Source organism: Molothrus aeneus, unplaced genomic scaffold (assembly GCF_037042795.1).
Source record: "Molothrus aeneus isolate 106 unplaced genomic scaffold, BPBGC_Maene_1.0 scaffold_30, whole genome shotgun sequence".
Taxonomy (NCBI): Eukaryota; Metazoa; Chordata; class Aves; order Passeriformes; family Icteridae; genus Molothrus; species Molothrus aeneus.
In genome coordinates, this window is record NW_027098964.1 from 2,956,524 (window position 1) to 2,978,508 (window position 21,985).

Below are 21,985 nucleotides of genomic sequence, written 5' to 3' on the forward strand. Positions count from 1 at the left end.
GCTGACGCTGTCCCTGGTGTCCCCACACCCTCTGTCCCTCGTGTCCCCCACCCTTGTGTCCCACTGCCCCATGTCCCTTGTGTCCCCCGTGTCCTCCCTGTCCCCTGTGTCCCCTCCGTGTCCCCCCGGGTGGGTGGCCCGGCCCTCCAAGGGACGGGGACACTGATGTGACACCCGGGGGGGGGGGACGGGGGACAGGAGGGGACAGGTGAGACGGGGGGGGGGTGACAAGGGGAGGGGACACACATGAGGTGGCGCGGGGGGGGTGGCACGGGGGGGTGACAAAGGGGAGGGGACAAAGGGGAGGGGACAACCCCCGGTGGTCTCCATCAGCGACATCGGGGACGGAGAGGGGGGGTGGGTATGGGGGGGGTGGGGTGGGGGTTCCCGCCCAATGGGCGTGGCCTCCCTGCCAGCCCCGCCCCCGCAGGCCCCGCCCCCGGCCCGCAGCGCCTCCGGCAGCGCCGCAGCGCCGGGACCGATGGGCCGGGACCGGTACCGGGGGGGGCCCGCGGGCCCGGGGGGGGCTCGGGGGGGCTCCGGGGGGGGGTCCGGGCTCGGGGGGGGGCGCGGGGGGAGCGGGGGAGGGGCGGGGGAGGGGGCAGCGCGCGGGGCTGCGGGAGGGGGGAGGGGGGAGGATGAGGGGGGAGGGGGAAAGGGGGGATTGGGGGGATGGGGGGGCGGGAGAGCGCGGGGGGGGAGGGGGGAAAGAGCGCGGGGGGGGCACCTGGGCAGGTGTGAGGCCGGGGGGGGGAGGGGGGGCGGCCAGGGGTGGTGGGGACAGCTGAGAGCAGGTGTGACACGGATGTGCGGGGACAGGGACGGCCGGGGGTGAGCAGGTGTGACAGGGCCAGGTGTGACAGGGATGGCCGGGTGTGACAGGGGTGACAGGGCCAGGTGTGTCCAGGTGTGACAGGGATTTCCAGGTGTGTCGGGGTTGCCCAGGTGTGACCAGGTGGGACAGAGCCAGATGTGTCCAGGTGTCAGGGCCAGGTGTGGTGGGGACTGGTGTGACCAGGTGTGACCAGGCGTGTCAGGGATGTCCGGGTGTGACAGGGGTGGCCGGGTGTGACCAGGTGTGTTGGGGATGCCCAGGTGTGACCAGGTGGGACAGAGCCAGATGTGTCCAGGTGTGTTGGTGATGTCCAGGTGTGACAGGGCCAGGTGTGGTGGTGCCAGGTGTGACCAGGTGGGGCAGGGGTGACCAGCTGTGCCCAGGTGTGTTGGGGATGTCCAGGTGACAGGGCCAGATGTGCCCAGGTGTGTTCAGGTGTGTCAGGGACAGGCGTGAGCAGGAACTGGGAGTTCCTGGAGGCTCTGGGTTACTGGGGCATTGGGAGTTACTGGGTGAACTGGGAGTTACTGGTGTGAACTGGATATACTGGGAGTTACTGGGATTCACTGGGGGTTACTGGGAGTTACTGGGGGTTACTGGGGGTTACTGGGGGTTACTGGGAGCACTGGGAGTTACTGGGAGCACTGGGGGTTACTGGGGGCACTGGCGGTTACTGGGAGTTACTGGGAGTTACTGGGATTCACTGGGAGTTACTGGGAGCACTGGGGGTTACTGGGGGCACTGGCGGTTACTGGGAGTTACTGGGAGTTACTGGGATTCACTGGGGGTTACTGGGGGCACTGGGTGAACTGGGACACACTGGGAGCACTGGGAGAGCCCTGAGCTCCTGGGGACGCTGGGACTGGCTGGGGTTTCACTGGGCAAACTGGGGCTTACTGGAGGTTACTGGGAGCCCACGTGTGCCCAGCTGTGCCGCGCTGTGGGCGGGGCTTTCCCCGCTGTGGGCGGGGCTTACGGCACGGGGGCGGTGGTTTTCCCCGCGTGGTGGGCGTGGTTTTACCCATATATAGACGGGCAGGTCCCGCCCCCGCTCCGAGGCCCCGCCCCCCGTTTGGCGCAGTCCGCGCGCGCCGCCGCAGGGCCGGGGGCGGGGCCTCGGTGCTGGGCACGGGCGCTGATTGGCTGAGAACGTGGGATGGACAGGAGGGGGCGCGGCTTGGGCGGAGCGGGACGGGACTTGGGGGGACTGGGAAAACTGGGGAGAACTTGGGGGGACTGGGGGGACTGGGGGCACTGGGATTTACTGGGAGGATCTGGGGGGACTGGGAAAACTGGGGAGAACTGGGATTGACTGGGGGGCACTGGGGGCACTGGGATTTACTGGGAAAACTGGGGAGAACTGGGATTGACTGGGGGGCACTGGAACCTATGGGGAAGAACTGGGGGAACTGGTGGTCACTGGTGGTCACTGGTGGTCACTGGTGTCGCCGGGGGGCGGGGCCGCTGCCCGCTGTCCCCTCAGGTGTCCCCGCTGTCCCCAGGTGTGGCCCGGACAGGGGGGGCGGCCGGGCCCCCCCCGGCGAGACCCCCCCCAGGCCCCGCCAGCGCTGACAGGTGAGGGGCGGTGGCGCTGGCCCTGTCCCCAGCCATGCCCCCTGTCCCCATTGCTGTCCCCTCCTTTTGTCCCTCCCGCTGTCCCCACGCTGTGCTCGGTGTCCCCCGGCTCTGATGCCTTCAGCCATGTCCCCAGCGCTGTCCCTGTGTCCCCAGCGCTGTCCCCAAACCCTGAGCGCTGTCCCCAACGCTCTTCTCACGTTCCCAGCCCTGTCCCCAGGGCCCCCATTGGTGGCCTCAGCGCTATCCCCATGTCCCCAGCCCTGTCCCCTGTCCTCAGGCCTGTCCCCATCTCTCTTCCTGTGTCCCCAGTTGTGTTCCCAGTGCTGTCCCCTGTCCCCAGCAGTGTCCCCATTGCCGTCCCCTGTCCCCTTTGCTGTCCCCACACTGTCCCCATGGCTGTCCCCTGTCCCCATGGCTGTCCCCTGTCCCCATCCCTGTCCCCACGCTGTCCCCATTGCTGTCCCCATTGCCATCCCCAGCAGTGTCCCCACGCTGTCCCCTGTCCCCAGCAGTGTCCCCATCCCTGTCCCCATTGCTGTTCCCTGTCCCAATCCCTGTCCCCATTGCTGTCCCCATTGCTGTCCCCATGCTATCCCCTGTCCCCTTTGCTGTCCCCACACTGTCCCCATGGCTGTCCCCTGTCACCATTGCCATCCCCTGTCCCCATTGCCATCCCCAGCAGTGTCCCCACGCTGTCCCCATGCTGTCCCCTGTCCCCATTGCCATCCCCAGCAGTGTCCCCACGCTGTCCCCTGTCCCCATTGCCATCCCCTGTCCCCATTGCCATCCCCAGCAGTGTCCCCACGCTGTCCCCTGTCCCCAGGCCGCCATGGGGGACGCCGGGGGGGGTTTCGGGCTGGCGCTGCCGGAGCTGCGGGCGCTGATGGAGCTCCGGGGCTCCGAGGCGCTCCTGAGGCTGCAGCGGGACCTGGGGGGGGTCCCGGGGCTCTGCCGCCGCCTGCGCACCTCCCCCACCGACGGTAACGCCCCCCGGGACCCCCCCAAAACCCTCCGGGACCCCCCAAAACCACCGGGACCCCCCAGAATCCACCGGGATCCCGCAGAACTCACCAGGACCCCCCAAAACCTGCCGGGACCCCCCGAAACCCGCCAGGATCCCCCAAAACCACCGGGACCCCTCAGAACCCACCAGGATCTCCCAAAACTCACCGGGACCCCCCAGAACCCACCGGGACCCCCCAAAACCCATCAGGATCCCCCAGAACCCACCAGGACCCCCAGAACCTGCCCCAACACCCCCAGACCCCTCATTCCCCTGGAAACCCTTGGGAACCCCCCCTGGCATTCCCAGAACCCCCCAAAACCACCCTGGACCCCCAAAACCACCCAGGGGTCCCCCAGTGTGGCCGTGAGGGTGACACCCATGTCCCCAAGGCTGTCGGAGGGTCCCCAAGGCTGTCCAAGGGTCCCTGGGGTGGCCATGGGGGTGACAGGGGTGTCCCCGGGGTGGCCCTGGGGGTGACACCCGTGTCCCCAGGGCTGTCTGAGGGTCCCCAGGGCTGTCCGAAGGTCCCCAGGGCTGTCTGAGGGTCCCTGAGGTGGCCCTGGGGGTGACACCCGTGTCCCCAGGGCTGTCCAAGGGTCCCCAGGGCTGTCCGAGGGTCCCTGGGGCGGCCCTGGGGGTGACACCCATGTCCCCAGGGCTGTCCAAAGGTCCCCAGGGCTGTCTGAGGGTCCCTGGGGCGGCCCTGGGGGTGACACCCGTGTCCCCAGGGCTGTCCGAGGGTCCCCGGGGCGGCCCTGGGGGTGACACCCGTGTCCCCAGGGCTGTCCGAGGGTCCCCCGGAGCTGGAGCGCCGCCGCCGGACGTTCGGCCGGAACTGGATCCCCCCGCGGCGCCCCAAGAGCTTTGCGGCGCTGGTGTGGGAGGCCCTGCAGGACGTCACCCTCGTCATCCTCGAGGTGGCCGCGCTCGTGTCCCTCGGGCTGTCCTTCTACGCCCCCCCCGGCGCCGCCGATGAAGGTGACACCTCTGTCCCCATCAGGGATGTCCCCATCCCTGTGTCCCCATCCCGCTGCCATCCCCTGCCCTGTGTCCCCATGTCCCCAGCTCTGTGTCCCCCACCCCCTGTCCCCATCCCGCTGCCATCCCCTTGTCCCCACATCCTCATCCCTGTGTCCCCATGTCCCCAAATCCCCATTCCCTACACCCCTGGCCATGTCCCCCATGCATGTGACACTGGTGTCCCCACGTGTGTCACCCGTGTCCCCACGTGTGTCACCCGTGTATGTCCTCATGTGTGTCACCCGCGTCTGCACGTGTGGCACCTCTGTCCCTGGTGTCCCCATGTGTGTCACCCATGTCCCCACGTGTGTCGCCGATATCCCCACGTGTGACACCTCTGTCCCCACATGTGACACCTCCGTCCCCGCTGTCCCCACGTGTGTCGCCGATGTCTCCCCATGTCACACCTCTGTCCCCACTGTCCCCGCGTGTCGCCGATATCCCCACTTGTGTCCCTGCTGTCCCCACGTGTGTCGCCGATATCCCCCCCATGTCACACCTCTGTCCCCGCTGTCCCCACGTGTGTCACCAATATCCCCACGTGTGACACCTCCGTCCCTGCTGTCCCCACATGTGTCGCCGATATCCCCCCATGTGACACCTCTGTCCCCGCGTGTGTCGCCGATATCCCCCCGTGTGTCACCAATATCCCCACGTTTGTCCCCGCTGTCCCCACGTGTGTCGCCGATATCCCCCCATGTCACACCTCTGTCCCCACTGTCCCCACGTGTGTCACCAATACCCCCACGTGTGACACCTCCGTCCCCGCTGTCCCCAGCGTGCGGGCAGGCGTCGGGGGGCGCGGAGGACGAGGGCGAGGCGGAGGCCGGCTGGATCGAGGGCGCGGCCATCCTGCTCTCGGTGGCCTGCGTGGTGCTGGTGACGGCGTCCAACGACTGGAGCAAGGAGCGCCAGTTCCGGGGGCTGCAGAGCCGCCTGGAGCGCGAGCAGCGCGTGGCCGTCCTGCGCGGGGGACACCTGGCACAGGTGCCCGTGGCCGACCTGGTGGTGGGGGACATCGTGCAGGTCAAGTATGGTGAGTGACACAAAGATTGGGGACGTGGTGGGGACAGAGGCTGTGGGGTTGTGGTGGCGTTGCATGTCGCCATCTTGATGGCATCTCTTGTGGCCATCTCAACTGCCATGTCCATCCCTTGTCCCCATCCCCTGTCCCCACCCCAATGCCATCCCCTGTCCCCATCCCTGTGTCCCCATCCCCATCCTGATGCCATTCCTGTCCCAGTCTCTGTGTCACCATCCCTGTGTCCCCATCCCCATCCTGATGCCATTCCTGTCCCCATCCCTGTGTCCCCATCCTCTGTCCCCATCCCCTGACCCCACCTTTGTGTCCCTATCCCCATCCTGATGCCACTCCTGTCCCAGTCTCTATGTCACCATCCCTGTGTCCCTATCCCATGTCCCCATTCCTGTGTCCCTATCTCAGTGTCCCCATCCCCTGTCCCCACCTTCGTGTCACCATCCCCATCCTGATGCCATCACCGTGTCCCCATCCTCGTGTCCTCTTGTGTCCCCACACCCATGGGCACACAAAGGAACACCAGGGGACATCAGGACACATCGGGGCACACCACAAGGTCCTGGTCACACGATGGTGACTCAACACCTGGTCCAGGGACACCCCAGGGGACACCAGGACACACTGCAAAGTTCTGGTGGCACTGTGGTGACACAACCCCAACACCAGGTCCAGGGACACTCCAAGGGACATCACAGGGTCCATGGTCACTCCATGACACACCACCAGGTCCCCGGTCACACCGGGACACACCACAAAGTTCTGGTGACACTGCGGTGACACAGCCCCGATGCCTGGTCTGGCGACACCCCAGGACACCCGGTGACACCGCGGTGGCCCCTGTCCCCTCCCAGGTGACCTCCTGCCGGCCGACGGGGTCCTGATCCAGGGCAACGACCTCAAGATCGACGAGAGCGCCCTGACCGGGGAGAGCGACCACGTGCGCAAGTCCCTGGACAAGGACCCGCTGCTGCTCTCGGGTGAGGGACGTTTGGGGACACGGGGGGGACACCGAGGGGACCGCGCCGTGACCCGCGGTGTCCCCGCCAGGCACCCACGTCATGGAGGGCTCGGGCAGGATGGTGGTGACGGCCGTGGGGGTGAACTCGCAGAGCGGCATCATCTTCACCCTGCTGGGCGCCGCCGGGGACGACGAGGACGACGGCAGGGACAAGAAAGGTGACACCACCCCCGGGGGTGGCCGCTGGTTCCGTGGGGACTGTCCCCAAGGGGGCTGGCGCTGCTTGGCTCTGTCCCCAAGGATTCTGGGACTGGTGGCACCATGGGTGGCTGGTGGCCCCATGGGAGGTGGCACTGGTGGCACTGTGGGTGGCTGGTGCCTCTGTGGGATCTGTCACCTTCTGTCCCCAAGTCCCTCCCATGTCCCTGAGGGGTCCAGGCCCTTCTGTCCCCCTCTGTCCCCAAGGTCCCCAGACCCTCTGTCCCCTCTGAAGTCTCCAGACCCTCTGTCCCCTCTGTCCCCAAGGTCTCTGGACCCCTCTGTCCCCCTCTGTCCCCTCTGTCCCCAAGGCTCCAAGGTCCCCAGACCCTCTGTCCCCTCTGTCCCCAAGGTCCCCAAGGTGCCCAGACCCTCTGTCCCCTCTGTCCCCAAGGTCCCCAGACCCTCCGTCCCCCTCTGTCCCCAAGGTCCCCAAGGTCCCCAGACCCTCTGTCCCCTCTGTCCCCAAGGTCCCCAGACCCTCCGTCCCCCTCTGTCCCCAAGGTCCCCAAGGTCCCCAGACCCTCTGTCCCTTCTGTCCCCTCTGTCCCCAGGGTCCCCAGACCCTCTGTCCCCCTCTGTCCCCTCTGTCCCCAAGGTCCCCAGATCCTCCGTCCCTTCTGTCCCCATGTGCTCCACCCCTCCCATCCCTGTCCCCAGCAGTGCCACCACTGCCACTCCCCTCCCCCGACCCCACTGCCACCACCCCTCCCTGTCCCCACCCCGGGGGCTCTCCCTGTCCCCCCCCCCCCCCCGCCCAGGTCACATTTCGGGGTGTCCCCACTCCCCCCCTTTGTCCCACAGGGAAGCCCCAGGATGGCGCCGTGGACACCCCACAACCCAAAGGTGCTTTGGGGTCGGGTGGGGACAACCCCAAAGCCCCCTCCCCGTGTCCCCCCCTTGTCCCCCTGCCACGTGGCCGGTGTCCCCAGGCAAGCGGCAGGACGGGGCGGTGGCCATGGAGATGCAGCCGCTGAAGAGCGCCGAGGGAGGGGACACGGCCGACGGGCCGGGGACACGGCCCCGAGGTGGCACCAAGAAGGAGAAGTCCGTGCTCCAGGCCAAGCTGACCCAGCTGGCCGTGCAGATCGGGAAGGCAGGTGGGGGCTGGCGTCCCCAAAGGAGGGGACAAAGGGTTGGGGACGTGTCCTGAGGGGTGGCTGAACAACACCAAGCATGGGGAGATGTCCCCAAGGTGTCCCCAAGAAGGAACAAATCGGTCCTGCAGGGCAAAGTGACCCAAGTGACCGTGCAGATCCGGGGGTATGGGGTCTCCAAATGAGGGGACAAAGGGTTGGGGACACGTCCTGAGGGGTGGGGACAGTGCGGGCAGGTTGGGGACACGTCCCGGTGGTGGCTCCAAGGACAATTCAGTGCCACAGGTCAAACTGAGTGTGCAAATTGGGGTCCCCAAATGGGGTGGCAGGAGGTTGGGGACACTGGGGACATGTCCTGAGGAGTGGTTGAACAACACCAAGGGTGGGGACATGTCCCCGAGGTGGCCCCAGGAAGGACAAATTGGTCCTGCAGGGCAAAGTGACCCAACTGAGCCTGGAGATTGGGGGGCTGGGGGTCCCCAGTGAAGGGACAAAGGCTTGGGGACACATCCTGAGGGGTGGGGACACTGTGGGCAGGTTGGGGACACATCCCTGAGGTGGCTCCAAGGACAATCCAGTGCCACAGGTCAAAACGACCATACAAATTGGGGTCACCAAATGAGGGGACAAGGGGTCGGGGACATGTCCTGAGGGATGGGGACATCAGGCACAGGGTGGGGACATCAGGCACAAGGTGAGGACAAGGACACAGGGTGTCCCCAAGAAGGACAAACCAGGCCAAACCGACCCAAGTGACCACGCACACATCAGAGGGTTCGGTGTCCCCAGACGGGGGTGACAGGGACACGGCGACCTTTGGTGGGGCACCGCGTCCTGAGGGCGTCCCCGCGCAGGCCTGGCCATGTCGGCCATCACCGTCATCATCCTCGTGCTCTACTTCGTCATCGAGACCTTCGTGGTGCAGGGCCGGCCCTGGCTGGCCGAGTGCGCCCCGGTCTACGTCCAGTACTGGGTCAAGTTCTTCATCATCGGCGTCACCGTGCTGGTGGTGGCCGTGCCCGAGGGGCTCCCGCTGGCCGTCACCATCTCGCTGGCCTACTCCGTCAAGGTGGGCGCGCGTCTGTCCGCGTCCGTTTGTCCGTCATCTCTCCGCTCGCGTCCGCCCGGCCACGCGTGTCCGTTCGTCCATCCGCGTCCGTTTCCCCACAGTTTCTCTGTTCGTGTACAGCTGGCCATCTGTCCATCCACGTCTGTCTCTCCATGTCCGTTTGTCCATCCATGTCTGTTTGTCCCTCCGCGTCCGTTTCCCCACAGTTTCTCTGTTCGTGTGCGTCCAGCCATTTGTCGCCATGTGTCCGTTTGTCCCTCCATGTCCATTTGTCCATCCATGGCCATTTCACCATCATCTCCCTGTTCGCGTCCAGCTGGCCGTCTGTCCCTCCATGTCCGTTTGTCCATCCATGTCCATTTGTCCATCCATGTCTGTTTGTCCCTCCATGTCCATTTGTCCATCTGGCTATTTTTCCATCTGGCCATTTGTCCATCCATGTCCATTTGTCCCTCCATGTCCATTTGTCCATCCACGTCCATTTGTCCATCCACGTCCATTTGTCCCTCCGTGGCCATTTGTCCATCCATGTCCACCCATATCCATTTCTCTTATCATCTCCCTCTGTGTCCATCTGGCCATCTGTCCATCCACGCCCGTTTGTCCCTCCACGTCCATTTGTCCATCTGGCCATTTGTCCCTCCATGGCCATTTGTCCATCCACGCCCGTTTGTCCCTCCGTGCCCGTTTGTCCATCTGGCCATTTGTCCCTCCACGTCCATTTGTCCCTCCACGTCCATTTGTCCCTCCATGTCCATTTGTCCATCTGGCCATTTGTCCCTCCATGTCCATTTGTCCCTCCATGTCCATTTGTCCATCCGGCCATTTGTCCATCCATGGCCATTTGTCCATCCACGCCCGTTTGTCCCTCCGTGTCCATTTGTCCATCCATGGCCATCTGTCCATCCATGTCTGTTTGTCCATCTGGCCATTTTTCCATCTGGCCGTTTGTCTCTTTTCCTCCCCAATTTTTCTCCCCGATTTTTTTTTCCCCCGAATTTCCCCCCCCCAAAATTCCCTCCTTTCTCTCCCCCCCAAGAAAATGATGAAGGACAACAACCTGGTGCGGCACCTGGACGCGTGCGAGACCATGGGCAACGCCACGGCCATCTGCTCGGACAAGACGGGCACGCTGACCACCAACCGCATGACGGTGGTGCAGGCCTACGTGGGGGGGTCCCACTTCAGCCGCCCCCCGGCCCCCGCCGCCCTGGCGCCCCCCACGCTCGACCTGCTGGCCCAGGCCATCGCCATCAACAGCGCCTACACCAGCAAGATACTGGTGAGGGCAACTGGGAGCACTGGGAGGGGCTGGGGCTGATTTTGGGGGGATTTGGGGGGGTTTTAGGGGCGTTTTTGGGGGGGTTATGGAGCCAGGCCATCGCCATCAACAGCGCCTACACCAGCAAGATACTGGTGAGGGCAACTGGGAGGCACTGGGAGGGGGTTTGGGGGTGATTTTGGGGGGATTTGGGGGGGTTTTAGGGGGAATTTAGGGGATTTTGGGGGGGTTTTAGAGGGGATCACATGCCCAGGTCATCGCCATCAACAGCGCCTACACCAGCAAGATACTGGTGAGGGGTACTGGGAGCACTGGGAGCACTGGGAGGGGCTGGGGGCTGATTTTGGGGGGATTTGGGGGGGGTTTAGGGGAAATTTAGGGGATTTTGGGGGGGTTTTGGAGGAGTTTTTTGCCCCCCTCACCCCCTTTACTTGCCCCCCACCCCCTTTACCTGCCCCCTTAACCTGTCCCCTGCCCCCTTTACCTTCCCCTTTACCTGCCCCCTTTATCTGCCCCTCTCACCTGCCCCCTTTACCTCCCCCTTTATCTGCCCCTCTCACCTGTCGCTTTATCTGTCCCCTTTTACCTGCCCCCTTTATGTGTCCCCTATCCCCATAATTACCCCCTTTACCTGTCCCCCACCCTTTACCTACCCCTATCCCCTTTACCTGCCCCCTTTACCTGCTCTCCCCCCTCTACCTGCCCCCCTCACCTGCTCCCTTTACCTGCCCCCTTTACCTGCCCCCCCCCACCCTTTACCTGCCCCCTCACCTGCCCCCTTTACCTACCCTTATCGCCTTTACCTGTCCCCTTTACCTGGTCTTCCCCCTTTACCTGCCCCCCTCACCTGCCCCCTTTACCTGCCCCCACCCTTTACCTGCCCCCTCACCTGCCCCCCCACCCTTTACCTGCCCCTATCCCCTTTACCTGCCCCCTTTACCTGCCCCCCCCACCCTTTACCTGCCCCCTCACCTGCCCCCTTTACCTGCCCCCACCCTTTACCTGCTCCCCCACCTGCCCCCTTTACCTACCCCTATCCCCTTTACCTGCCCCCTTTACCTGCCCCTATCCCCTTTACCTGCCCCCTTTACCTGCTCTTCCCCCTTTACCTGCCCCCCACCCTTTACCTGCCCCCTCACCTGTCCCCGTTTCCAGCCCCCCGAAGCCCCCGGGGCCCTCCCTCGCCACGTGGGCAACAAGACCGAGTGTGCGCTGCTGGGGCTGGCGCTGGCGCTGGGCCGCGACCCCGAGGCCGAGCGGGCGCAGGTGCCCGAGGAGCACCTGGTCAAGGTGTTCACCTTCAACTCGGAGCGCAAATCCATGAGCACGGTGACCCGGCGGCCCGGGGGCGGCTACAGGCTGCTCTGCAAGGGCGCCTCCGAGATGGTGCTGCGCAGGTGAGGGGGGCACGCACCTGGGGAGGGGTAAGACAACCCCAAAACACACCTGGGGAGGCTAAAAGGGGCTCCCAGGAGCCCCCAGAACTCCCCCAGGTGCAGCTCCATCCTAGAGCCAGGGTCCCCCTGATCTACCTGTGCCCCCCTGACTCACCTGTCCCCCCCAGGTGCACCTCGATGCTGGATGTGGGGGAGGTCCCATAACCCCTGAGCCCCCTTCCCTTGACTCACCTGTCCCCCCCCGACACACCTGTCCCCCCTGACCCTCCCTGTCCCCCCCCTCGACTCACCTGTCCCCTGACTCACCTGTCCCCCCCCTCGACTCACCTGTCCCCCCTGACTCACCTGTCCCCTCAACTCACCTGTCCCCCCCTGACTCACCTGTCCCCCCTGACCCACCCCGTCCCCCCCCGACTCACCTGTCCCCCCCTGACTCACCTGTCCCCCCCTGCCCCCAGGTGCACCTTGATGCTGGACGCGGGGGGGTCCCATAACCCCTGAGCCCCCTCCCCTGACCCTCCCTGACCCTCCCTGTCCCCTCAACTCACCTGTCCCCCCCTGACTCCCCTGTCCCCCCTGACCCTCCCCGTCCCCCCCCGACTCACCTGTCCCCCCCCTGACTCCCCTGTCCCCCCCGCCCCCAGGTGCACCTCGATGCTGGACGCGGGGGGCGCCCCGCGGGCGCTGGCGGGGCCGGAGCGGGAGGAGCTGGTGCGGCGCGTGGTGGAGCCGATGGCGGCGGGGGGGCTGCGGACCCTCGCCCTCGCCTTCCGCGACTTCCCCGCCCGGCCCGAGCCCCCCTGGGACGACGAGGCCGCCGTGGTCGGGGAGCTCACCTGCATCGCCATCGTGGGCATCGAGGACCCCGTGCGGCCCGAGGTGCGGGGCAGGGGGGCATGGGGACATTGGGGACATTGGGGGACATGGGGGACATGGTGGGGGAAATGGGGAAGTGAGGGGGACATGGGGACATGGGGGGGAAATGGGGACATGGGGGGTGTGTGGTGATATGGGAGGGATGTGGGGACATTGGGACAAAGGGGACATGGGGGGGAAATGGGGACATTGGGGACATGGGGGGCGTGGGGACATGGTGGGGAATGGGGACATGGGGGGGAAATGGGGACATTGGGGACATGGGGGGATGTGGGGACATTGGAACAAAGGGGACATGGGGGGGACATGGGGGGGACACTGGGGACACGGGGATGAGGGACATGGGGGGGAAATGGGGACACCGGGGACAGGGCGGTGGCGCTGCGGGGACAGCACGGGGACGGGTGCGTGTGGCAGGTGCCCGAGGCCATCCGGAAGTGCCAGCGCGCGGGGATCACGGTGCGGATGGTGACAGGTGACAACCTGGACACGGCGCGCGCCATCGCGGCCAAGTGCGGCATCCTCCCCGCCGGCGGCGGCGGCGACTGGCTGTGCCTGGAGGGGAAGGACTTCAACCGCCGCATCCGCAACGACCGCGGCGAGGTGGCACTGGGGACACTGGGGACACTGGGGACACTGGGATGGGCACTGGGGACACTGGGGGACACTGGGGACACTGGGGATGGAGACTGGGGACACTGGGGACACTGGGGACACTGGGGACACTGGGGACACTGGGGACATGGGGATGGAGACTAGGGACACTGGGGACACTGGGGACACTGGGGACACTGGGATGGGGATTGGGGGACACTGGGAGGGGGATTAGGATCCCTGGGAATGGGACTGGGGACAATGGCAGTGATTGGGACACTGGCAGGGACTGGGAGGCACTGGGAGGGACTGGGAGGCACTGGGGGGGGGGGGGGGGTCTCTGGGGGTCTCACACCCCCAAACCCCCCAGGTGGAGCAGGAGCACCTGGCCAAGGTGTGTGGGGATGTCTGTGGGGGTTTCAGGTGACCCTGGGAGGGTTCAGGTGACCCTGGGGGATCCTTGGGGGATCTTGAGGGGTCCTTGGGGTCTCAGAGTGTCCCTGGGGGGCTCCTTGGGGGTCTGGGGGTGTCCCTGGGGGGGTCTCCGGGGGTCTCACACCCCCCCCCCAGGTGGAGCAGGAGCACCTGGCCAAGGTGTGTGGGGCTGTCTGGGGGGGTTCAGGTGACCCTGGGAGGGTTCAGGTGACCTTGGGTCCTTGGGGGTCCCTGAGGGTCTCGGGGTGTCCCTGAGGGGTCCTTGGGGGTCTGGGGGTGTCCCTGGGGGGGTCCCCGGGGGTCTCACACCCCAAACCCCCCCAGGTGGAGCAGGAGCGCCTGGACAAGGTGTGGCCCAAGCTGAGGGTCCTGGCTCGGTCATCGCCCACCGACAAACACACCCTGGTGAAAGGTGCGAATTTGGGGAGGGGTCCCGGGGGTCCCGGGGGGGTTGGGGGGTGGGGGGGGTCTCGGGGGTCTCACCTGTCCCCCCCCTGTCCCCAGGGATCATCGACAGCACCATCGGGGACCAGCGCCAGGTCGTGGCTGTCACCGGCGACGGCACCAACGACGGCCCCGCCCTCAAAAAGGCCGACGTGGGGTTCGCCATGGTAACGCCCCCTCCCCAAAATGGGACCCCTCCCCAAAATGGGAACCCTTCCCAAACAGCGGGACCCCTCCACAAACAGCAGAACCCCTCCCCACATAGCGGGATCCCTCCCCAAATAGCAGGACCCCTCCCCAGAATGGGACCCCTCCACAAAATGGGACCCCTCCCCAAATAGCGGGACCTCTCCACAAAATGAGACCCCTCCCCAAAATGGGACCCCTCCCTGAAATGTGACCCTCGAGAACCCTCCTGGATTGGGACCCCCAGAATCCCTCCCCAAATAGCGGGACCCTTCCCTGAAATGGAACCCCTCCTCAACGAGAACCCTCCCAAATTTGCATTCTGAAGACCCCTCCCCAAATAGTGGGACCCCTCTCCGAAATGGGAAAATCCTTCCTAATGGGGACCCCCAGAACCCCACTCCAAACCGGAATTCCTGAGACCCCTCCCCAGACTGGGAACCTCAAGACCCTTCCTGAAAAAGGAATCCCCGAGACTCCAGATCTCCCCCTCCCAAAATGGGGACCCCTCCCCATCCCTGTGCCCACCTGGGGCTCACCTGTGCCCACCTGGGTGTCACCTGTGCCCACCTGTGCCCACCTGTCCGTGTCCCCCAGGGCATCGCAGGCACGGACGTGGCCAAGGAGGCCTCGGACATCATCGTCCTGTCCCCTCACCCACCTGGGGCCACCTTGGTGTCACCTTGGGGTTCCCCATCCCTGTGGTCACCTGGGGCTCACCTGGGAGTCACCTGTGCCCACCCGGGTGTCACCTGGGAGTCACCTGTGCCCACCCGGGTGTCACCTGTCCATGTCCCCAAGGGCATCGCGGGCATGGACGTGGCCAAGGATGTCTTGGGCCACCTTGGGGTTCCTCACCCACCTGCGCCACCTTGGGGTTCCTCATCCCTGTGGTCACCTGGGGCTCACCTGTGGTCACCTGTGGTCACTTGGGTGTCACCTGTGCCCACCTGTCCGTGTCCCCCAGGGCATCGCGGGCACGGACGTGGCCAAGGAGGCCTCGGACATCATCCTGACCGACGACAACTTCTCGAGCATCGTCAAGGCCGTCATGTGGGGCCGCAACGTCTACGACAGCATCGCCAAGTTCCTGCAGTTCCAGCTCACCGTCAACGTGGTGGCCGTCATCGTGGCCTTCACGGGCGCCTGCATCACCCAGGTGAGCTCACCTGGACAGGTGGGGCATGGGGGGTGTCATTGAGGACTTCACTGGTACCTGCAGCACACAGGTGAGCTCACCTGGACAGGTGGGACACGGGGGGGCTCACCTGGACAGGTGGGACATAAGGACACCTGGGTAGGATGGTGGCCATCATGGTGGCTGTCGCTGGTACGTGCATAATGCAGGTGAGGGGTTACCTGGGCAGGTGGGGTCACCTGGGTCTGAATCACACAGTCCCCCTGTGCCCACCTGTCCCAATTCCTCTGAGCTCACCTGAGCTCACCTGTGCCCGCCTGTCCCCAGGACTCGCCACTGAAGGCGGTGCAGATGCTGTGGGTGAACCTGATCATGGACACCTTGGCGTCTCTGGCCTGTCCCCACCTGTCCCATTCCTCTGAGCTCACCTGTGCCCACCTGAGCTCACCTGTGCCCACCTGTGCCCACCTGTCCCATTCCTCTGAGCTCACCTGATCCCACCTGTGCCCACCTGTGCTCACCTGTGCCCACCTGAGCTCACCTGATCCCACCTGTGCCCACCTGTGCTCACCTGTGCCCACCTGAGCTCACCTGATCCCACCTGTGCCCACCTGAGCTCACCTGTGCCCACCTGTCTCATTCCTCTGAGCTCACCTGATCCCACCTGTGCCCAACTGAGCTCACCTGTGCCCACCTGTGCTCACCTGTGCTGACCTGTGCCCACCTGAGCTCACCTGATCCCACCTGTGCTCACCTGTGCTGACCTGTGCCCACCTGATCCCACCTGTGCCCAACTGAGCTCACCTGTGCCCACCTGTGCTCACCTGTGCTGACCTGTGCCCACCTGAGCTCACCTGATCCCACCTGTGCTCACCTGTGCCCGCCTGTCCGCAGGACTCTCCGCTGAAGGCGGTGCAGATGCTGTGGGTGAACCTCATCATGGACACGCTGGCGTCGCTGGCGCTGGCCACGGAGCCGCCCACGGAGGCGCTGCTGCTGCGCCGCCCCTACGGCCGCGACCACCCGCTGGTGTCCGGCACCATGCTGCGCAACATCCTGGGCCACGCCGCCTACCAGCTGCTGGTCATCTTCACCCTGCTCTTCGCCGGTCAGTCACGGGGACATCCGGGTGATGGGAACCCATGGGGACACATGGGGACATGGTGGGACACGGTGGGACACAGCCCCTTCTGGTCATCCCCACCTGCTGGTCATCTTCACCCTGCTCTTCGCCGGTCAGTGACGGGGACATCCGGGTGATGGGAACCCATGGGGACACATGGGGACATGGTGGGACATGGTGGGACACGGTGGGACACAGCCCCTTCTGGTCATCCCCACCTGCTGGTCATCTTCACCCTGCTCTTCGCCGGTCAGTGACACGGGCAGGGGACATCACGGGAGGGGTCCCACAGGTGATGGGAACCCATGTGCCCAAGGGTGTCCCCATGTGTGTCCCCGTGTCCCCAAGGATGTCCCCAAGGGTGTCCCCAAGGGTGTCCCCATGTCCCCACGAGTGTCCCCATGTGCCCAAGGGTGTCCCCATGTGTGTCCCCGTGTCCCCAAGGGTGTCCCCAAGGGTGTCCCCATGTCCCCACGAGTGTCCCCATGTGCCCAAGGGTGTCCCCAAGGGTGTCCCCATGTCTCCAAGGGTGTCCCCATGAGTGTCCCTGTGTCCCCAAGGGTGTCCCCGTGTCCCCACGAGTGTCCCCATGTGCCCAAGGGTGTCCCCATGTGTGTCCCCGTGTCCCCAAGGGTGTCCCCAAGGGTGTCCCCATGTCCCCACAGGGGAGGTGCTGTTCGACATCGACAGCGGCCGCGCGGCCCCGCTGCACGCGCCGCCCTCGGAGCACTTCACCATCATCTTCAACACCTTCGTGCTGATGCAGCTCTTCAACGAGCTCAACGCGCGCAAGCTGCACGGCGAGAGGAACGTCTTCGAGGGCGTCTGCGCCAACCCCATCTTCTGCGCCATCGTCCTGGGCACCTTCGCCGTGCAGGTGGGACACGGGGACACACATGGGGACATGTGGGGACATGGTGGGGACATTGTGGGGACGCGGGGGTGGCCGGGTGGGTCTGTGACCCCTGTGTCCCCTGATGTCCCCCCATTGTCCCCTCCGCAGGTGCTGATCGTGCAGTTCGGGGGGAAGCCCTTCAGCTGCTCCCCATGGGGACATTGTGGGGACATTGTGGGGACATTGTGGGGACACGGGGGTGGCCGGGGCAGTGTGTGACCCCCGTGTGACCCCCCATTGTCCCCTCCGCAGGTGCTGATCGTGCAGTTCGGGGGGAAGCCCTTCAGCTGCTCCCCCCTCAGTGCCGAGCAGTGGCTCTGGTGCCTCTTCGTGGGCGTAGGGGAGCTCGTCTGGGGACAGGTACGGAGACCCCGCCCACACCTGGGGAGGCCCCGCCCACACCTGGGGAGACCCCGCCCACACCTGGGGAGGCCCCGCCCACCTGAGGGGACCCCAGCCCCACGGGACCCCCAAACCTGGGGAATCCAAAGGACCCGACCCACCCGCAGAAGCCCCTGACCTATGGGGACCCCCCCCCCAACCCCATGGCACCCCCTGTCCCCATTGTCCCCGGGGTGTCCCCAAAGTGTCCCCAATGTCCCCAAGGTGTCCCCGGGGTGTCCCCAAGGTGTCCCCAAGGTGTCCCCAATGTCCCCGCAGGTGCTGGTGTGCGTCCCGGGGGGGCCACAGTGTCCCAGCCCCATGGGCGGGCAGTGGCCGGAGTGGCCGGAGCCCAATGACCGCACTGACCCTGGGGTGTCCCTGGGGTGTCCCTGGGGTGTCCCTGGGGTGTCCCCAATGTCCCCAATGTCCCCAAAGTGTCCCCAATGTCCCCAAAGGTGCTGGAGTGTGTCCTGGAGGGCTGCAGTGTCCCAGCCCCATGGGCGGGCAGTGGCCGGAGTGGCCGGAGCCCAATGACCGCACTGACCTTGGGGTGTCCCCAATGTCCCCAAGGTGTCCCCAAGGTGTCCCCCATGTCCCCGCAGGTGCTGGTGTGCGTCCCGGGGGGGCCGCAGTGTCCCAGCCCCACAGGCGGTCAGTGGCCGGAGTGGCCGGAGCCCAATGACCACACTGACCCTGGAGTGTCCCCACTGACCCTGGGGTGTCCCTGGGGTGTCCCTGGGGTGTCCCCAAAGTGTCCCCAAAGTGTCCCCAATGTCCCCGCAGGTGCTGGTGTGCATCCCGGGGGGGGCCGCAGTGTCCCAAGCCCCATGGGCGGGCAGTGGCCGGAGTGGCCGGAGCCCAATGACCGCACTGACCCTGGGGTGTCCCCATTGACCCTGGGGTGTCCCCACTGACCCTGGGGTGTCCCCAGGGTGTCCCCAAAGTGTCCCCAATGTCCCGCAGGTGCTGGTGTGCGTCCCGGGGGGGCCGCAGTGCCCCCGGGCGGGCGGGCAGTGGCCGCAGGGCTCCAGCCACGCTGACCAGGCCGAGCTGGACGCGGCCGAGCTGCGCCGGGGGAAGGTGCTGTGGGTCAGGGGCTTGAGCCGCATCCAGACCCAGGTGAGACCCCCTCCCCAAAACGACCCCACACCCCGAAATCCCCTCCTTTGACCCCCCAAAAAATGGGGGGAATCTTAAAATTCGGGAAAAGCCACGGAAAAAAATCTCAAAATTTGGGGGGAAAAAAATCCCTGGAAATTTGGGAATTGCCAAGGGGGAAATTGGGAGTTTTGGGGTAGGGGGGTTTGGGGTTTCCTGGCCCCCAAGATTCCCCTTTATCCCAAAGTTTTGGGGAAAATCTCAAAAATTTGGGGAAAATCTTAAAATTTTGGGGAAAATTTGGGGGGAAAAATCCAGAAATTTGGGAGGGGGATTTTTATGGGAAAGGATTTTTTTTGGGGGGGAATTTTTTGGGAAAGGATTTTTTTTGGGGGGGGAATTTTTATGGGAAAGGATTTTTTTTTGGGGGGGGGAATTTTTGGAAAAAGATTTTTTTGGGGGGAGATTTTTTTGGGGGGGGGATTTTTATGGGAGGGAGATTTTTTGGGGGGGGGAATTTTTTTGGAAAATGATTTTTTTTGGGGGAGGGATTTTATGGGAGGGGGAATTTTTTCGGTTTTTTTTTAATTTTTTTTTTTGGGGGGGGTCACTTTACATTTTCACGACGCCCCCCCCCCCTTAATTCCTCTCCCCCCCCCCCCCCACAGATGCGCGTGGTCCGCGCCTTCCGCAGCAATTTGGGGGGGGGTCCCCCGCCCCTGCCTCGGCCGGAGCCGCCGCCCCCCCTGGGGCTCCTCGTGGGCGGGGGGGGCCCTTTCGGGGTGCCCCCCCACGCCGAGCTCATTTTCGGGGACACCCGGGACATTCCCTTGATCGACGACACCGACGCCGAGAGCGAGGCCCCGCCCATCCGCGCCCCGCCCCCCCCGAACCGCAACAACAACCACAGGCCCCGCCCCCCGGCCCCGCCCCCCACCCTCAGCGCCCCCCCCGGGCCCTTCTGCCCCCGCCCGCCCCCCCCAGGGCGCCTGCACAGCCTCGAGACCTCGCTCTGAGCGGGGGGGGGCCCCCAAAATTCATCCCCAATGGGGGGGGGGCCCAAAATTCATCCCCAAATTGGGGACACACCCCCCCCCCCGCGAAATTGGGTCCCTTTAAATTGGGGGATCCCTCCCAAAATTGGGGACCCCTCCTCAAACTGGGTCCCTTTAAATTGGGGACCCCTCCCAAAATTGGGTCTCTTTAAATGGGGGATCCCTCCCAAAATTGGGGACCCCTCCTCAAATTGGGTCTATTTGAAATTGGGACACCCCCCCCCCAAATTTGGGACCCCTCCCCCTCAAATTGGGGACCCCTCCCAAAATTGGGTCCCTTTAAATTGGGGGATCCCTCCCAAAATTGGGGACCCCTCCTCAAATTGGGTCTACTTGAAATTGGGGGATCCCCCCCTCAAATTGGGGACCCCTCCCCCTCAAATTGGGTCCCTTTCAAATTGGGGACCCCTCCCCTCAAATTGGGTCTATTTGAAATTGGGGGATCCCCCCCTTAAATTGGGGACCCCTCCCCTTTTAAATCGGGTCCCTTCAATATTGGGGGGCCCCTCCCTAACTGGGACCCCCTCCCTAATTAGGGGACCCCCCCCCACCTTTGAAAGTGGGGACCCCTCCCCTTTAAAATTGGGGGACCCCACCCCAAAAAATTGGCGACCCCCCCCAAATTGGGCCCCCCCCCCGCATTTCAAATTCGGGACCCCTCCCCAAATTGGACCCCCCCTCAAATTGGGGACCCCTCCCCTTTTAAATTTGGGACCCCCCCCCCAAATTGGGACCCCCCCCACAAAATTGGGGACCCCCCCCCCCATAAGCCATGTTTTATTTTTGGGGGGGGGGGTGGGTGGGGGGCACAGCTGGGTTGGGGGGGTTGGTTTTAATTAATTTAATGAACTCATTAATTTATTGGGGTTTAATTGCTGTAATTATTTAGGGGGGGGGGGCGCGCACGGGGTCGGGCCCCCCCCCCCCCATGGGAATTAAACACGGCCGAGGCTGAGGGGGGGGGGTCTGTGCTTATTGGGGGGGGGGTTTGGGGAGGGGTCCTGGGGGGGGGGGAGGACATTTTGGGGGGGGGGGTCCGTCTGTCCATGGGGCTTTTTGGGGGGGGGGTCCGTCTGTCCATGGGGGTTTTTTGGGGGGGTCCGTCTGTCCATGGGGGTTTTTGGGGGGGGTCCATGGGTTTTTTTTGGGGGGGGTCCATGGGGTTTTTTGGGGGAGGGTCCGTCTGACCATGAGGCTTTTTGGGGGGGTCCATGGGGTTTTTTTTTTGGGGGGGGGGGGTCTCTGTCCATGGAGGGTTTTTTTTGGGGGGGGGTCCATAGAGTTTAGGGGTTTTTTTGGGGGGGGGTCTCTCTGTCCATGGAGAGTTTTTTTGGGGGGGGGTCCATAGGGGTTTAGGGTTTTTTTTTGGGGGGGGGGTCCCTCTGTGTTTGAGGCTTTTTTAGGGGGGGGTCTGTCTGTCCATGGAGGTTTTTTTGGGGGGGGTCCATGGGGTTTTTTTGGGGGGGTCCATGGGGTTTTTTTTCTGGGGGGGTCCATGGGGGTTTTTTTTGGGGGGGGGGTCTCTCTGTCCATAAGGGTTTTTTAGGGGGGGGGCCAGAGGGTTTTTTTGGGGGGGTCCCTCTGTGTTTGAGGCTTTTTTTTGGGGGAGGTCCAAGAGTTTTTTTGGGGGGGGGGTCTGTCTGTCCCTGGGGTTTTTTTTGGGGGGGGTCCATCCATCTTTGGGTTTTATTTTTTTGGGGGGGGTCTCTCTGTCCATTAAGTTTTTTTTTGGGGGGGGGTCCCTCCATCTTTGGGTTGGTTTTTTTTTTGGGGGGGGGGTCTCGGGCTCTGTCAGGACCCGGGGGGTCCCTCTGTCCGTGTGTGGGGGAGGGGGGGCTCCGTCTGTCCGTCCTTTTGTGGGGGGGCGGCTCCGTCTGTCGGGGCGGGGCTCGGCGGGGGGGAGGGGGGGGCTCGGGCAGTGGGGGAGGGGCGGGGGTCGCGGCCCCTCCCCCCACCTGGGTGTCGAGGCTGTAAAGCCCAAAGCTCCCGCACGATTCCTTCCCAGCGCCGGAGGGGTTAACCCCGGGCTCAGCACCTGGGGGGGGGGCGGGGAGGGGGGAGTTAACCCTCCTGGGACCCCCCCCCAAAAAAATCGCCCCAAATCCCACCCAGGACCCCCCAAAAAATCCCCCCAAATTCCCTCAGGACCCACAAAATCCCCCCCCAAAATCCCACGGGACCCCCCCAAAAATCTCCCCAAAATCCCACCCCAGGACCC

The 21,985-nt window shown here is 64.8% G+C and overlaps 2 protein-coding genes across 2 annotated transcripts in view; one reads left to right on the forward strand and one right to left on the reverse strand.

Annotated features, from left to right (window-relative positions):
- The first annotated feature begins 461 nt into the window (after positions 1-461).
- ATP2B3 (ATPase plasma membrane Ca2+ transporting 3) lies at positions 462-19,728 on the forward strand. The gene is made up of 22 exons (XM_066570234.1): positions 462-495; positions 2,338-2,410; positions 3,237-3,393; positions 4,200-4,397; positions 5,218-5,475; positions 6,330-6,455; positions 6,526-6,654; positions 7,499-7,540; positions 7,627-7,794; positions 8,646-8,860; positions 9,900-10,142; positions 11,298-11,539; positions 12,184-12,418; positions 12,833-13,018; positions 13,769-13,856; positions 13,949-14,055; positions 15,042-15,233; positions 16,107-16,320; positions 17,001-17,212; positions 17,483-17,590; positions 18,578-18,733; positions 19,381-19,728. The coding sequence occupies exons 3-22, from the start codon at positions 3,243-3,245 to the stop codon at positions 19,726-19,728; spliced, it is 3,618 nt and encodes a 1,205-aa protein (XP_066426331.1). The 5' UTR covers positions 462-495; positions 2,338-2,410; positions 3,237-3,242.
- A 1,011-nt stretch (positions 19,729-20,739) lies between these two features.
- The window catches only part of L1CAM (L1 cell adhesion molecule), a 30,662-nt gene continuing 29,416 nt past the window's right edge, over positions 20,740-21,985 (reverse strand). Inside the window, exons 18-19 of the mRNA XM_066570235.1 lie at positions 21,760-21,802; positions 20,740-20,768 (exon numbers count right to left, since the gene is read on the reverse strand). Of these exons, the coding sequence (XP_066426332.1) occupies positions 20,740-20,768; positions 21,760-21,802 (72 nt within the window). The remainder of the gene's footprint in view (positions 20,769-21,759; positions 21,803-21,985) is intronic.